At 41.2% G+C, this 17,978-nt stretch overlaps 1 protein-coding gene across 2 annotated transcripts in view; it reads right to left on the bottom strand.

Annotated features, from left to right (window-relative positions):
* DENND3 (DENN domain containing 3) overlaps positions 1–17,978 on the bottom strand; it is a 42,862-nt gene that overhangs the window by 2,581 nt on the left and 22,303 nt on the right. For both annotated transcript variants that reach the window (XM_051612449.1, XM_051612450.1), the window contains 13 exons: positions 16,738–16,834; positions 13,398–13,501; positions 12,656–12,837; positions 11,640–12,161; positions 10,293–10,555; positions 9,231–9,401; positions 8,190–8,319; positions 7,700–7,807; positions 6,359–6,498; positions 5,487–5,647; positions 3,594–3,727; positions 2,812–2,927; positions 2,550–2,687 (listed from right to left, as the gene is read on the bottom strand). In XM_051612449.1, coding sequence (XP_051468409.1) covers positions 2,550–2,687; positions 2,812–2,927; positions 3,594–3,727; positions 5,487–5,647; positions 6,359–6,498; positions 7,700–7,807; positions 8,190–8,319; positions 9,231–9,401; positions 10,293–10,555; positions 11,640–12,161; positions 12,656–12,837; positions 13,398–13,501; positions 16,738–16,834 — 2,266 coding nt within the window. The remainder of the gene's footprint in view (positions 1–2,549; positions 2,688–2,811; positions 2,928–3,593; positions 3,728–5,486; positions 5,648–6,358; positions 6,499–7,699; positions 7,808–8,189; positions 8,320–9,230; positions 9,402–10,292; positions 10,556–11,639; positions 12,162–12,655; positions 12,838–13,397; positions 13,502–16,737; positions 16,835–17,978) is intronic.

Here is a 17,978-nt window from a genome sequence, read left to right as displayed (position 1 = left end):
CACTGCTCCCTGGTCGAGCTGGCAGGGTCACAGTGCCCTTCCAGCTCAAACTGTTGCTCCACACCCTGTTTGCCCACCCTGTTCAAGCTGCTCCTGGTCACTAGGTGCTCCCCAGGGGCTTCTTTTTTAGGTGTGGGGCTTGGCTGCTGTTGGTCCTGGCCCCACCCAGGTCTCCTCAGCCACTCCTGCATGAGCTGCAGATTTCTGGTAAGTCTTTCTGCTCCCCTGAGGCTCCCACAGTTCAGGACCCTCCCCTTCTGCACCATGCTGAGGGCTTCATGCCAGCACTGGAGCTGCTGGCCTGAACGACTCAGCTTGTCTTGACTCAGGTCCCACAGACCTAGTGCAGGGAGAAAAAGGGTCACTTGACCACTGTGCAGACCCAGATCTGGAGTGCTGTGAGCAGTGCTGCTCTCTGCTCTGCAAGGACAGAGAAGATTGAGGGAAGAGTAGCTAAAACCACCAAGAGAAAGGCACAGCTGCCACATGAACAAAGATGGAAGAACCCAGGAATGCTCAGGCTGGAGAGAATGCAGCTCCAGAGGGGTCAGGTTCAGGTTTACAGTGCCACACAGGTGCAGGTGGGCAGGATGTAGAGCCATTGCTCAATAACAGTTAAGAGAAGTGACATGTGGAAACCAGAAAGAGCTCAGTTCCACGTGGAAGAGTACTTCTCTGTAGGTGGCTGGCAGTGAACTTCTGGAGCTGCTGCTACAGCAAACTGTGGCATCACCAAGTTCCAAGTGCAACCAGATCCACAGAGCTTGGGTCCAAAAAACAGAGAATAAAAGACTGAGAGGCAGAGGTACACACTTTAGTACCCTGAAACCATGGGGAGAGAGAGGGAGCTTGAGGGGAATGCAGTGCAGACACAGGCCAGGTTCACCTGCTCTCTCTGCACAATGTTGCTATTGCCACCATTAGAGGCAGAAGATGGGGTTGGTGCACTTGGAGCAGCTTGGCAGCACACAGGGGTATCCTCCAGTTGCTCCTTTTGTAACAATGAGTTGGACTACGTTGTTAAGGTGGAGCTGAGTAAGGAGGAAGTGGAAGAGAAAAGGAACAAAGTTCTCCAGTAGAACACAAGAGAGCTTTATGCCTTGGAGATTCCAAGCAATCCTCTGCCTCCCTTAAAACAGGGCTTAAATACATCCATCTCTCCATATCTCAAGAAGTTTCTCCCTTTTAGTTCCCAAATCTAACCAAGGACTGAACACAGATAAAGCATCACTATTTCATGAGGCACTTCATGAAAAAAGGTCATTTTTGAGGAAGGATGGAGGGAAAATCTGAGAAAAATATTCAAAAAGTTGCTTTCCCAATAGATACATATTAGCTATTTATTTGCAAATTAACCTTAAACCTGTCTAGATGGCATCACAACTGCAATGATTTGCACAGCTACCAACACCATGCAGAAAAAGCAGGTTCACAGCCTGAGGCCAGTAACAAGATGGACACAAGATGGGAAGGCAGGAAGTCATTGGCTGCTGTGGTCTCTGCTGAGTTAGGAATGTGGTAACTAAACAAGAAAAAGGTCATCTACAAAAATAGGCCAACTAATTGGCATTTATTGTTCATCTATTAACCTTTTCCAAGGCTTTGTCTTAGGAGCCCTGACATTAAATATCAAGGGTCCTACACTTTTAGTTTCTACAGTTTCCTGAAAATGTCAATGGCTAATAAAATCACCACACATTTCATTACTGATGAGGATTTTGGTTTGACATGAATTTTGGGGTACCCCTGTAACAGTCTGTCCTGTTGGGCAGTCAGTCACAGAATCACAGAATGGCAGGGGTTGGAAAGCACCTCTGGAGATCATAGAGTCCAACCCCTCTGCCAGAGCAGGATCACCACAGAATCTAGGGAAGGTCACACAGAAACACATCCAGACAGGTCTTGAAAGTCTGCAGAGAAGGAGACTCCACAACCTCTCTGGGCAGCCTGTCCCAGGGCTCTGTCACCCTCACAGTAAAGAAGTTCTTCCTCATGTTGAGGTGGAACTTTCTGTGCTCTGCTTTGCATCACTGCCCTTCATCCTATCACAGAGCACCACTGAAAAGAGACTGGCCCCTCCTTCTTGACAGCCACCCTTCAGATACCTGTAAACATTAATAAGATGCCCTCTCAGTCTTCTCTTCTCCAGACTCAACTGCCCCAGGTCTCTCAGCCTTTCCTCATATAACAGATATTCTAGTCTCTTAGTCATCCTTGTAGCCTCCATTGGACTCTCTCCCCTGTCCCTCTTGAACTGGGGAGCCCAGAGCTGGACACAATACTCCAGGTGGGGTCTCACTAGGGCAGAGTAGAGGGGGAGGAGAACCTCCCTCAACCTGCTGGACACACTCTTCTTGATGCTCCTCAGGATAACATTGGTCTTCTTGGACAGAAGGGCACATTGAGGAATCAATATTTGTCTTTGGAATCAACCCTTCACACCAATAGGTGTGCAGTAAGGAAGCTGACCACTGACAGCCCATAAGAGCTGCAAACAAAGCTTTAGCAGAGAACTCCACAACAGGTAAAACAGTCCAAACGTCTCTCACCTGATTTTTAACTCTTATCATACAAGTAATCTCAGAGCAATCTTGAAGATGAATCTTTTGAGGTGTACTTGTCAAGTCTCTGGTGTTCCAAATATACAGGTCACTGCTCCTTGAGTAAGATGCCCACACTTGGTCTCTCTAAAACACAGAAAGATGTTTCACATCAGCACTGCTGACAGGAGGCATCTTGTGATAAGTAACTAGGGCTTGTCATGCCTCATATCATGTTCCATTTAAACTCTATTAAGAGTTTAACACACACCTCAGGAAAGAGCTGGAAGCAGAGAAAAGAGGAATGCAGATCCTTCAGGTGATGCTCAATTTTCATCTGTAGTTGAAATTCATAAGTAGACACTACAAGGATGCAACTTCCAGTACCTTTAAGAATAGACAAAGGGTTAGTAACAGAAATTCCTGCTTCCTCCATCTCCGTAAACCATGGAAATAACAGGGAAAATAAAATGGATGCATCTAACAACTGTCCAGTTTCTCAATCAACAGTGAAACCTTTGAGGTGCTTCTTCCTGTTTTTGACAGTATCTGTTTTTTAGATCTGCTCTTTCTCCAGTTGCTAGTCACCATTCTGCAGTGCCCACAACTGTCAGAGTCCAAAAATGATGAAAGGAAAGGAAACAAACTCCTTAAAATGAGGAACTCTCAGACTTCAGTTTCTTAAGCATACATTTATTTTCATCTCCACGACTGAGACCAAGTGTCTGTGCTACAATTAACAGGGCTGAATCCTTACCCACCACAGCAGCTCCAGGAATTTCCCCAGCCTTTAGCTGCTGCTGTGTAAGATCTGTTTGGATCCAGGCTCTTGTAGATGGCAGTGCAAAGAATCAGGGCAAAACTATTGAACTGGTCACCACTTGTGAAATGACTCAAGATGATCTTTTACTCTAGCACAAAGCTTTCCTTCATTCATCTAAACTCCCACAGAGGGTATGGCATTTCATCCAAAATGTAAGTCTGGGGATCACCAAGGCAGACCAATACCATAAAGTCTATTTCTTTAATTTTTTTTTTTATGAATGAACTTACAGCACCACAGTTGGTCGTTATGAAGCTTGATGGAGGTGAGATTTTGGCAGGGCAGCTGACAGACATGGTTCACTTTCAGAGTGCTGATGTTCCAAGCAATCACTGTTCCATCTAAACTGCTTGAGTAGGCTTCACTGTTGGTACAGATTTAACAAAACAAAAAAAAAATCACCACAGTAGAGTGTACATTCATGTTCAGAACAGAACACACACACAGAAGAGACTTACCTGCAAAATAACCAACTTTACAACAAGGCAACTTAATGATCTTTATTTCAGAGACTGGCAGAATAAAGCACAGTAACAATTCTATGATTTCCAACCTAAAATGGACTGAAGTCTAAAAGGCTTCAAGGCCTTTACTGCCATTAAGTACCATAATTATTTTAATAGTGAACAATTAGACCTGTTCAATTCTATTAAATAAAGTGGACAGGAGCATGCCCACCCTGTGCCCACTGAGATGCCCAGTGAAGGATCTAAACTTTTTCCTTCCCTCAGTAGATTCTAGGTAGCTGGCTCTGACAGCTGGAGATGCACTGAAGCAACCAGCAGCTCTAGGATGCAACCAGGCATCCACTTTTCAAAGCTGCTTATGTCTCCTGTTGCAACAAAAGTGTTCCAGTACAGATACTGTTTTCTTCTCAAGATTCCAGTAACACCAACCCTGTATCATTGGAAACACTGCAGGCTGATTCTGAGCTCTTAAGTGAACAACATGTGTTACATCAGGCATGAGGAGTTAAAGGTAACAAAAACCTTCCCCTATAATTCTGCTGAACATCCTTGCCTGGTGGATTTTCTCCTAAGCTAGGGCAAAATTATCTTCAAAACTGGTTTTCTTTGCTACTGCACCTGAGAAAACAAATTTTACAATCCCTTTTTTTTTTTTTTTTTTTTTTTTAAACCTTGAACCCAGGGAGGTTGTTAAACTCCATCCCTGGGGGTTTTTAAGGCCAGGATGGATGAGGTTTTGTGCAGCCTGGTCTGGTGGGAGGTGACCCTGCTCATAGCAGGGAGGTTGGAACCTGATGGTCTTTAAGGTCCCTTCCAAGCTTAACAATTCCATTATTCTATGAACATCTGTTGTCTTCAGAAGAGAAAACCTTCTTCAGAAGGTTCCAAACCATCTAGGAAAATTCTCCCTGGCAGAGCTACAGCTGATGTGTGGGCTGGGCTGGGAGCTGCTGCCCCCATGGGAAGACAGCAAGTGAAGCTCTCCAGCCAACACTCTCCCCACTGGTACCACAAGATCAAAACAAGCATTTTGCCTGAACAAAACAATAAATGTATTATTTCTTCTACAAACAGGCAGGAAAATTCCAGAAGCCTGCTGCAAACATCGAGTTGATGATGGGCTCAAAGCAAAAATGAAATGGTCTTCAAACTGCATCTGTGTTGATTCATCGCCGGATGCTGCCAATTCCTGGCTGCTCTCATCCTTGTCCAAAAAAGCATTCCTTTATCCTCTTTGTTCCAAAAGCACATCATACTCTTCCTTTAAAAAGGAAATTCTTAGTTTATCATATACAACATGGGAGCTACAAAACTGAGCTCAAGGAAGGTTTATGCTAGCAGGGCGAACCGCCCTGTCATAAAACAATCAGTTATTTCCAACATCTAGGAAAACCAGTCCCTGGTTTCCTACACAGGCTCCTTTTCCTTGAGCAAAAGTGAACTTTTTGCCTGTTTCACTCAAATAATTAAAGCACAATACTACATCATTTGGATCTGTAACTGGTCCTCTGCTCACTGCAGGCCAAATTCTTCAGGCTGGGGAATACTGTTCTAGCTACAGGAAGATTTCCCACATATCTCTGACTCTCCCAGTGGCACAGACATCCTTCTAATTTGCTTGTATATGTGGTTTTTTTAAGAAATCATTAAATATACCTGGGTATTCCATTCTTCTTCTCCACAATGATGTCTGTAACATCAGACCGATGATCATTTAGCTGCTTATTACATGACATGCTGTGGGTGTTGATTATATAAATAATGGAGTCTTGAGAACCAATCCACACTTGACTCTGTTCTACCATTATCATACAAGTCTACAAAGAAAAAGCAGGATTAAATAAAATCTAGAAGAAAAAAAACACTCTTTAATGTCACGGGGAAAAAGACTAAATGCAGATGCTGCGGTTTTCTGGGGATTACAGTAAGAGATTAAGATTTGGAGCTCCAGTATCCTTTGCTCTGCTCTAGAAATAATTAAGAGAGGACAGATCTGAGTTGAGTTTATCCTTCAGTAAACAGGATTAATAATGTGTCTTGGTAACTGACTCAAAGCTGTGTTTCCTGGTTCAAGCAAAGGCAAAGTTACAAAGGGCATGAGGGGGAAACCACAAGAAGTTGGTGTATTTCTTTCTTCTGAATCGGAAGCCATCCTAACCTCTGATATAAATGTACTTCCTACTTCAGTTACTTGCTGTTTCAGTTAGAAGTGGTGTCTAAAAAAATACTGTCTTCTTTTCTACTGTTTCTGGAATGTCCTTCTCCCATTCAGAAGCTCTTTATTTCTCTCCCTCCTGAGTCCTACCACTTCCAAATTTTCCTCCTCTCTTATTTTTCTTGTTTAGAATAGGTCAGTCTCCAACCCTTCTCCTGGATTTCCGTTTTTCCCAGTTAACTGAAGGCCAAACAAGAGTCTTTCTATAACTTTTAAGAAATGACCACTGGTCTGGGGTCATACAGGCTACAGCAAAACAAACCCAAACCCCATGAAGCTAAAGAGGCAGTGATGACACAAGGGACAGTCTTACCAGTTTACAGTGGCCCATTCTGAAGCAGTGTTGTTGGATAGACCAGGTAGATGCATCAAAAACCACCACTTTCCCCTCATTTAAAGCACACCACAGTTTTGGATGAGCATTGCCAGGTCTTTCTGAAGGGTCAAGATGACCTAAAAATTAATCAGAAAAGATGAGAGAAGTAAAAGAAAAGCAACTTATGGAGACACGTGGGAAAACCATTATTAGGCAGAGTAGCTTTCTAACAAAAGCATCTGGGTTCTGGAACTTAGACCTCCTGAATGACAGAACCTTCACCATCATTTTGTGCTCGTTCCCATCTATTTGTTGTGCTCACCTGATGGTTTCATCTTACGCTTCAAAGTTATTAAGAGCAGAGATCATATTTTTCATCAGTCACTAAGTGCTTTGCCAACTGGGATTACAGAAAGGCTTTTAAGCCCTGTGAAATACAACTAATAAATCCACTCATTCCATTCGCTCCACTTAAAAAGCCTCATAGCACAAAAAAAGAAGAGCACCTCCAAACCCTTCACCACCCCATCCAGCATTGCTCCTGCCCACTTTAAGTCTGGAATTCCATGAACTTTCCCCTTTTATCTCACACTGTACAAACACTAGGAATTGCATAAGATTTTACATCAAAAGGCTACAAGGTTAAGAGTTAGGAACATCCAGGATTAACATCTCTGCTTCCTAAGTACATGTGCATTGCACACAGTTCTCGATTTTTTTATATTCTTTTTCTCCAGTGATTTTGAATTAGTCAGATATAAAAGTATTCCAGAAAAGCTCACAAAGAAATTGACAGTGCTTTCTTCAGAGATGGATTTAGATCATGTGTGATGAACAGGACATTGGATCACACACTATATACAGTGAGAGTCACAGCAACAGAGGCCTGGCTGGGACTTCAAGAGCTGCTACTCAATTCCCTGCACTGTGGTTCAACCAAACACCCCCCCAAACACACAACCCTGTATGACTTAGTGAAAAAAAAAACCTAAGAACAGCAATAAATATTGATCAGGAGTGGAGCATCATTCACCCAACCCTGCTCAATAAATGAAGCAGAAGTCTCAATGGGAAATTGGCACATGAGCACATGATTGAAGTCTGTTATAAGGCACATACACACAGGAAGACAAAGACCATGAAAGCTGTGCCCTGGAGTATCTTAATATGCAATATTACTGGGGTTTTTTTAATTACTTTCTGGGTTAGTATTCAACACTCAACCAAAACATGTCACCATGTGAACAAAACCAAACAGTCATAATGCCTGGTGTTGTAACACACTTAATAGGCCAATTAAAGCTGGGCTGACATAAAGGAAGCAACACATCAGCTTACCTGGTGTGTAAAGCAAGACATCTATTGCCTGTGGAAATGTCTCACCAGCTGAGGGATTGATCTTGTGCTTTAACGTCTCTGAAGTTGTTTTGGGGACCATCATAGGCACTAAAATACATTTTTAAAAGGTCATGAAGTACACACTTAAGCCTGAAATAGATCTATCATCCCTATGAAATAATAATTGTGCACCATTTATTCACATTTCTCTTTTCTTTCCCTCTAGCCTTAGCTCACTAGGGCAGCCCAAACACCATTTGTATGAACTCTGGTAGCAGAAGCTGCCTCCCACACCAAAGAGACTAAACAAGCAGAACGAAAATCCAGCAGTCAGCATGGACACAGACACATCAACTAAGATTTTGATGTACAGAAGAAAAAAAAAATATATTTTTACAGATAATCAGTTTGAAAACAAGACTATAAACAGAAAAAGCCAAGGCTGATGATGCAACAACAGCAGGCTTTGTACCATTGCTATGTGACTGACCTTCATTTTTCATCCTGTCAAAATAAGACAGTTTAGAGGCTGCATAAATGGCTTTGGAGGACTGCAGGGCACCAACCACAGCATCCATCAGGAGGACATTTGTCAGGGCTTGCTGAATATACTGAGGATCCTAAAGACAAAAGTCTTACTGTAGTTTATCTGTTGCTCACTATTCGTGCAAGTCCCCATGTTCAACAATCACAACACATCATGCTTAGCACAAGCACCAACTTGCAGCATAATTCCTACTACTGAGGTCAAACCCCACTCCCACATCACGTGTTCCCAAGCAAGGCCATGGAGCAGGGAGCCAGGAGCCAGTATTAATTCATGACACTGAAAGAGGTATTTTCAGCTCTGGCACAACTTTGAAACAGGACATGGAAATGAAACCATATGAATGGAACTGATGGAAAACATGCAGCAGACACAGGATGGATACTCATTTTCAGGCTGGATCTTTCTTCACAGGAGGAAGTACTCATTATGCTTCATCTTGGATAAATTATTTCAATCCTTCCTGAAGAACCACCAAGCTACCTTTTCTCTATTCAAGTCAGCAGTCACGAAGAATCATGTGGTTTAAATAGAAACCTTACTTAGATCATCCTTTCTCTCAGGGTTTCTGTGGCAGAACACATCTTGCTCTAGTCACTGAAAGGATCTGTAGCCATCAGGGTTCCAGTACAGCAAAACTCTTTCACATATTATTTTTGAAGCAAGGTGAGGAAAAGTTTCTGTTACTTAGAATCACTACTGTCATATGTTGTGAACTTAAGAAACTATTTCACAAAACTAGTGATTAAATTAAAACTTCCATGCCAATGGATGAGAATTTTAAAATGTAATCTTTTTTCTTTCTTTTTTTTTTTATTATGCCAGAATTACTCTGTTTAGAAGTACCAGTAAAACCCAGAGTTTATTACTCAGCTGTTGTTTGCTGAAACCTAGAAATTCTAAGACTGATGCACGAGTTACTTATAACAGAGAAAGACAGCACATACTTCATACTTAGTTGGTTAGAAATTCCCATGTTTATACCTTGTGATCATCTGCCATCTTCTTTCCAGCCCACATTTCTTTCACTATCAGGTACCAGAGATCACACTCAGTTTTAAGGTTAGCTTCAAAGACTTCTTTTCTAGACAATGTTTTGATCCTCAGAGTAGGTATTCTCAAAAGAAGGAAAGCTACAGTCGTGCTCTTAACATCCTGGAAATGTAGGAAAACAAAGTAAATAAGGAAGCTCCAGCTTCCTTACCAAGCTGTGTGGTGTGGTTGACACCCTAGAGGGAAGGGACACCATCCAGAGGGACCCTGACAGGCTGGAGAGGTGGGACAGTGCCAACCCCATGCAGTTCAACAAGGCCATGTGCAGGGTCCTGCACCTGGGTCAGCACAACCCCAGGCACAAATACAGGTTGGGGGAAGAATGGCTGGAGAGCAGTCCTGAGGAGAAGGACCTGGGGGTGGTAGTTGATGAGAAGCTCGACATGAGCCACCAGTGTGTGCTGGAGCCCAGAGAGCCAGTTGTGTCCTGGGCTGCATCACAAGAAGAGTGGCCAGCAGGGCCAGGGAGGGGATTCTGCCTCTCTGCTCTGCTCTGGTCAGACCTGGAGTTCCATGCCAATGGATGAGAATTTTAAAATGTAATTTATTTTTTTTTTATGCCAGAATTATTCTGTTTAGAAGTAACAGTAAAACCCAGAGGCAGGCACTGGAACAGGTTGCCCAGGGAGGCTGTGGAAACTCCATCCCTGGAGGTGTTCAAGGGCAGGTTGGATGAGGCTTGTGCAGCCTAGTCTGGTGGGAGGTGTCCCTGCTCATAGCAGGGGGGTTGGAACCTGATGATCTTTAACCTTAACCATTCTATGACTCTAAGGTTCACTCCAACCATTCCATGGTTATATGCAATGACAGGTAAGGTGCAGAACTCATCCTACAGGGCTACTTCATCTATTTCTAACTACTAATTTCTAACTAGCTAATTATTTCAATTGTCCATATAATACTGACACTTGGAGAGACACATCTCTTAGCAGAATGGAACATGCCCTAGATCCAGAAGCATGTTAAGAGAACAAGAAGTTACTCAGTGCTCACCTCTATATCCCTGAAAGCAGCAATCTGGACATAGCCAGGATGTCCTCCTTCAGTCAACAGGAACAAACGTTTTTGGGTCAGAGCAATTTTTCCTACTCCATAGTTAGTTTTCACTGAGCAGGATAATTTGTAGACGCACTCATTTTTATCTAGATGTTCTATTACTGTTGGTGGCAGATTCACTTCTTGAGCTTCTGCTTCAGTTTCTTTCCAGTAGTTGTAGAAATCCCTGAATGTTTCAGGATCAATTTGTTTCTGATGTCCTAAAAAAAATTTCAGAACTTGTTTACTGTGGCAAACAACTAAATATATTTGCACAGGAAGGTAGCTTGAAAAGATATTAAATATTTTTTTTACTGAATTTTTTTTTGTGTGACTTTCCAGTTCTTTATTTTATTGAATCCTAATATAGCACATACTTCCCAGCCTGAGATAAAAGCTAAAGTTGAAGACTTCAGCAATAGATATTCTAACTAATTAATTATTCTAAGAGTTCAAGTGTTTGGACAGCAGAATCTCAAACAAACACAAATTTGACCAAGATGTGGCCTAATGGGAGGTGTCTCTGTTTATAGGAAGGAAATTGGAATCTGCTGATCTTTAAGGTCCCTTCCAACCTTAACCAGTCTATGATTCTATGTAGATTATACCTCTGGCTTCAGAAATTCTGGCTGTTTTGACCAACATTTAATTCTCTGTGGCCACAAAATATGATGGTTACGAGAGTAACTAGGCACAGAAAAAGAATTCAATAGTATTTTAGAAAAGCACTCTAGGTTTTAAAAAAATCAATCCCGAGATTCAGATCTCATTCAGGAGAGAAGAAACTTCTCTCAAATACAAACCTAACCTTTTCTTTTTCTATGATGGCCACCCAAGAGGAATTTAACTGTAGCTACTTGAATTCTGGATTTTCTTAGTTTATTTTTAACAGCCTGCCACCTTGCCATGTTACCTAGTGGTACTGTTACACAGAGGTACTTTCCACTAGCAGTTAGGACAGTCATGTATTTGCTTTATTCATAATCTAAGCCAAAATAGAACTGCACCCCCTTAGATCATAAACCCACCTCACCTGCACAACCTGAAAAAACTGTAAATTGTCCAAATATAAGTAGATTCCTTGTCTTTACTGTGGATGCAATGCATTAATTAGGATAACTTTGGAGAACAGATGTAAATAAAACAAAACACACTCACATACAGTGCATTTTTAGAAACCCAGAGAATATTAAATAATAATTAAAAACAACTGGGGACAAAAATATCATTTTGGTTCATTAAAAAAAGTTTGAGATTGTCACTGAACCAGAGTAGATGGTTGCTTGAAATGTATCTTGCACTCACCTACTGTCAAGGCATCAAACAACCGATGTATAGTGTCTACATCTCTCACAATCCCAGATTCCTGGATTCTCTTCACAAAACCATCCAGTTGCATGTGTGTTTTGGGCAGTTCAAAGTTTTTCACGTGGTCATCTATTTTCACAACTTCTCTCTGCTTCTCCATCACTCGACTTATCAGCTTCTTCAGCTCAGGTTTGCGGTCGGCTTGAGAACGCTCAGAAGGGGCCATGGTTTCCACTATCTTTCTTACCAGATCAGTAGGGAAAATTCTTAAGTCTGTTTTATCCAGGTTCTGAAAGTCAGAAAGTGCATTGAGTAGTTTCCCTTGCATCAAGCTAATAAGTCCCCGGAGGTAGAAGTACCTTGCCAGCAATGCTGAGTTATCAGGTGGTAAGGTATTTATAGCTTTGCTGAGATGGTTGAAGAAGTCTGCATAGTAGGAGTGTACACACTGGAACACCAGTGGGAAGTGGATTTCTGGGATTTTGAACATACTGACTGTTTTGGAGGGTGTTTTCACAGCTAAAAACAAACAAATGAAGAAGGACATTGATTAGCACAAGCAGTGAGTAGAAGGGTGAGTATCTTCACAACCAGCCACAGCACGATCAACAAACAGAAGCCTCATCAGAGAAACAAGCAACAAGCATGAAATTTAAGTAAAAAACATTTGGTTTCTGTAGGACTTGCTCTGTTAAACAGTGACATGTTTAAAAGCAGGGGAGGACCAGTCGTGAGGTGGGTAAGGACTGATCATGGTGACTGACTCAGGACGCAATTCTACAAGATCAAGCCAACAGTGACTGCTCAGTCTTTTATGGCACAGAAAATCTCACAGCACACTACAGACTGATGTAACGTGCAAGAAGCAGCACAGCCAGGCCCAGCTCAAAACCACCCAGCTCACCATTTCTTCCCAGCACCTGACACAGCTCCTATGAAAATTATTCGGTGGTGTCTCCCGTAAAGACAACAGAAAAGACACTCTGTGTGTGTTCAAAATGTTCTCCCCTTACCAACACCTGGTTCTGCTCTTCGAAGTGAGGAGTTTCTAGCAGGACCCTCTGGCAGCTTGATATCTTGCAGGTTAGGCATGCTGATTACCATTCGTCTGCTAACCCTGGACTGGGGATTCAGTCGTTTAGAAGCCATTTTCTCTATAGTCAGTCTTCTGGGGCTATGAAACATCAAGTTCAATCTGGAAAAAAAATAATTATATATATATACACACATACACACAACTAGTTTCAAAATTCATAAACACTAGATTACCACTTGATTTTTTAAAAATTAACAGTATTAAATTACAATTATGGTACCAACTGACAGTTTCAACAGCCACGGCTGGACATGTTCATGTCACCCTTTTAGAATATTCTTAATAAATAGGCCTATAAGTTGCTCATACTCTTATTCTGAAAAAGGGGAGATTTAGGTTAGACATCAGGAAGAAATTCTTCACCACGAGGGCAGTAAGGCACTGGAACAGGTTGCCCAGGGAGGTTGTGGAAACTCCATCCCTGGAGGTGTTCAAGGCCAGGTTGGATGAGGCTTGTGCAGCCTGGGCTGGTGGGAGGTGTCCCTGCTCATAGCAGGGAGGTTGGAACTGGATGGTCTTTAAGGTCCCTTCCAACCTTCACCATTCTGATTCACAGATGACCTTATCTCATACCAATAGAGATGGTATGAGATAAAGGACTTTTAACACAGGTATCAACAGATGATTCAAAACCAGAAGAAGGAATGAGAAAACCTCACCTGTCCTCTTCAGACTGGGTACTCAACTCAAGGCGAGCGAAAGCGTCCATCTTTCTGTTCAGACGAGCTTTAAGAAAAGAGTGAAACATGTAGGTCTCTAAAACCTGTGAGACACAAACTGGTTAACTGTGGATCATTTGCAAATTACATTTTTATCAGCAAGATCTTTACATAGGTGAAGCAGAGAACGTTCAATTTAGCAATCACAAACCCAAAAATGCTTGAAAGCTTCAACAACAGAACTCATGTTTCCATTTGCCTTCTGTAGCTTCATGGTTATTTGCTCAGTTGCAAACAGTACTCTCAGACATCAAACAAAACTGAGAAATACTGAGCAAAACAGAGTGTTTTAGCTACTGAAGTTATTTTCTGCATATAACTAAGGGATGCTAATATTGCCTGTGGTTTGGAAGAAAAAGTTTATGGCACTCCAACATTCTATTATCAAAGTGAAAAGATGAGTCAAGTTTTTCTCCTGGTAACCCCCCTAATTTTTTTTTTTTCCTTCTTAAGGCAATTAGAGAAGTTTAGAAATAATTTCTAAAAGGTCAAATTGCTACTTTGGGGATCAAGTACACCATAAGAAATATCAGCTGTGAATTAAAGAAGTAGAAAGATACCAGCTCCCACTATTGCAAATTAAAACAAGAGCTAGGATTTCAGGCAATACCACTTAGATATTACAGAAATGTTAGTCCTGGCACAAAGCTCTTGTACTGTTTGAAGTAAACAATTCAGAAAACTAATCCCTAGACTTCTGCTTTCAAATGTTTCTCCAGTAGATGGCATGTTTTGTTGGCAACTGCATGTGCAGGAGATGACAAGCTGCTGGAACTGCAACAGCCCTTCTTAACGATTTTTTGAGTTCTCTTACTATCATTCTAGATACCACTAGTAACTACTTTGTATCGTGTTATCTTGTAACATTCACTTAAAAGCAAACCTGCCACTATGCTAATTAGTAATTAAGTGAAGTGAAACAACTGTTCCAAGCTCTTCTTAAAACTACATATCTGAATTGTAAATAAGTGTTGTATTTCAAGTAATAAAATTGTCACTATTTAATTTATAGCATTAGGAACTGCTACTGAAAATATTTCATTGTTAGAGGAGAGGCTGAGAAAACTGGGTTTGTTCAGCCTTGAGAAGGCTTTGAGGAGACCTTATTACCATGTTCCAGTACTTAAAGGGTGGCTACCAAGAAGGTGGAGACTCCCTATTTACAAGGAGTCACACAGAAAAGACAAGGGGGCATGGGCACAAGTTGCTCCTGGGGAGATTCCAATTGGACACATGGTAAATTATTCCCCATGAGGACAGTGAAACATTGGAATAGTCTCCCAAGGGAAGTGGTAGATTCCCCCACACTGGACAGTTTTAAGTCTCAGCTTGACAGGGTGCTGAGCCACCTCATATAATCTATAGTAATACCTAGAAAGGTTGGACCAGATGATCCTTGAGGTCCTTTCCAACCTGGCATTCTAGGATTCTACGATTCACTTGAAAGCCTGGACAGAACATTTCCAATTTTATTTCTCTCCTGATCATGTATTAATAGGTTCTTTTTAATTTTTCCTTTTTGGTTTGTTTTTAAGAATGTTTGCTAGTGGTTGAGTGTTGCAAGCTTTGTCCAACAAGTCTTTTCTCCTATGTAGGATTCATCAGTTTGAATGCCCAGATATTCTGCCAAGTTTGGCAACTACCACTACAGTAAAATCAGCTACTTTTCTGATCATTTCCTTCACACACTGACATCTCCACTAACCAGATTTTCAGAATCTTTTCTCATCATAGGTTTGAAGATGAAAACAAACCAGGAAACAAAAAAAAGGTGTTATCAACCCTCGACTGTTGATGTTAATGAAGAGATTTTTTTGCCAGGTGCAGAGCCAACTGCCAAATTCTAGGGGCAAAGGAAACCTCTGTAACTTCCATATGTATCCATAGAACATAATTAAAGGCAAACATGAAATGACAGGTGCTCTTTCTCGTATTCTTTGTTAAACCTTTGACCCACAGGTTTGTTAAACAAGCCAGAGGATCACCCCAGTAAGTGAAGATGCAACTCAACAATATTTTACTTTTGAGAAGCTTAAATAACAGCACAACATGACTTACAGTCAGTTAGAAGCTACTTCATAAAGTGGCTGCTAAAAACTACCATATAAACTGCACCAAAGGGTGAAGAATCTGAGAAAGATGTCCTGCATGCCTTCAGAAACCAGGTATTGACCACTGACACTCCCAGTTTATGGTAACGGTTTTGCAAACAATTATTTTTTCATTTAACCAAGGTAAAGTTTTTATTTAATTAATAATCATGACACTTAAAAAAAAAAACAAACCAAAACAAACAAATCACAAGAGTTTATAACTGGATTTTGGCTTGCTGTGGCAACACTGAATTCTCCAAGGACACTGTACATGATTAGATACAAACCCTCAAAACATGTAAGACAACCTAGTCCAACTCTTTGAAGGCAAACATTAATTTAACCAGGTACAAACAGTTTAATGTAAAATAACAGCAAGGATGAAACTCTCAATCTCTCTCTTCTGGGCAAAGTACCCTAAACACTGCAAGACACTAGTCTCTTTCCCTGCTCCTTCTGTTCCCCCTTCCTTTCTCCTTTCTTCTCACTCAGAGGATCTCCAACCTTTGATGGTCAGTGACAGTCCTACACCAAAGGCATGGAGAACTGCTCTGAATTAGCCTGGTGACCAACACACTCCCCTTTTAATGAGGAAATTAAACCCACAGCATTTCCTCAGGATATAAGAGGCAGACTCATGCAGCAGTGCTGTCTGTGCTCCAGAGGAAAACAGACTGCATCCTTCATAAAAACACTGGGAGAAAAGAGAAAAACTTTGGAGCTTCAGCAGATCAAGCTTAAGCTAATGGAAGGATCAAGCTGATCAGGACAGGTACAAAAGGAATTTTGGGTTTGAAAATCCTACAGGGTTTCAAACTCAGGTAAGGATCTAATAAGCTGAGGTAGCAGGAGGGCTAACAAAAACTAAGTGGGGATTTCAGGGTGTCTTTTAGCCTTCAGCACCAAGGCCTGGCCTGGAGCTGTATGCGTATCACTTCATGGGCTTCACCAGCAGGTAAAGTAAGCTATGGTTGTAGTCCTTGGTAAAGCACATGTTAAATAAATCAACCTGTGTCCTGCACAGCTTGTCACACTACAAGCCCTAAGGACACCAATACCACTCATGCTCAGATTTTTAAAGTGTGAGGTGTCCCTGCTCATAGCAGGGGGGTTGGAACCTGATGGTCTTTAAGGTCCCTTCCAACCTTAACCATTCTATGATTATATGACTTAAACACTGAATTTACCTTTTTGTAAAATGGCTGGTCTCCAATTGCCCTTGTTTTCAGAAACTCTTCACTGTTAAACACTCTGTGTTCATAATTGAGATGGTCTTTTACCTCCCTGGAGGAAAAAAAAATAATTAAATATATATATATATATTTAAATATGGTCAGAGATTTTTAAGCAAGTTGCACTTTTGCAGTAGAAAAATTACTACTAGAAATAAGCTGCAGTAGCAGAAGGCAAACTCAGTTTTAATGAACACAACTGAGTTACTGAATCATGCAAAATAATGCAAACTCTTACAAGAAGTAAGATGGGCTACCTGCTGCTACTGCACTGAGGCATTTTTAGTATATGCACAGGCACAGCAGGCAGCAGAGGCCCTAAGCTGTATCTGGAAAACTAGATATCAATGGTCACTTATGTGCCCCAAAAGTGAGCCAGAAAAAGTTGTTTCAGGACAATAAAATGGGATTATTTAAGAAAAAAACCACAACTGTTCTCTGAAGTCTGTGTGTATGAGATCATAAATTATTTAAGCTAAATACGTGGTTAAAATCAGGGCTCCTTTTGGAGTGTCATTTCATCTACTCATGCTGGGTATTGAGGAATAAGAAAATTCCATGAAAACACAGGAATGAAGAAAATCAGTTGGTGAGCTAAAATTTGAATGTAAGCAGAAAAGGGGAATCTGGTATCCATGCAGAGAACTGACAGGTTTATACACTGCTTGCCTGTTTTAAGTCAATGATAAAAGCCCATTTCCAGTTTATCAAATCATACAGGTTCAGAAAAAAGATGGTTAATAAAAATATATAGTTTTATATGGTTCTACATCTTTTAGCATTGTTTGCTTTAAAGATGGAAACTCCACACACAGAAAACAACAGTGTTTCACTGAAGACAGTAGCAATAATTGCATCAGAGATTTACTTTCCTTCACTCCTGGACACTGGTAGATACAGCATTAGAAGACAGAAGGAACAAGGCTGAAAAAAAAGAAAGAAAGTTTGAAGGAAAGGAGAAAGAAAGCAAGAAAAGAATCAATCTTTTTGCAACACATACTATCTCTTAGAGAGCAAAGCATCTGTTCAGTTTTTGTAGCCAAGCGTTTAGTGTGTTAAAGAGTTCAAGCTGTCAGCAGGAAAATGGATTTCTCCTCATCTTCATCTGGAACACACTGTTGCCAAACCCTGATATCCACCAAATCCCACAATGCCAGCACATCAGGTTGTAAATGCATTTTATTTTCTATATGCAG

This window comes from Apus apus, chromosome 2, assembly GCF_020740795.1.
Source record: "Apus apus isolate bApuApu2 chromosome 2, bApuApu2.pri.cur, whole genome shotgun sequence".
NCBI lineage: Eukaryota > Metazoa > Chordata > Aves > Apodiformes > Apodidae > Apus > Apus apus.
The sequence above is the reverse complement of the archived record's forward strand: the minus strand, read 5'-3'. Positions and strand labels throughout refer to the sequence as shown.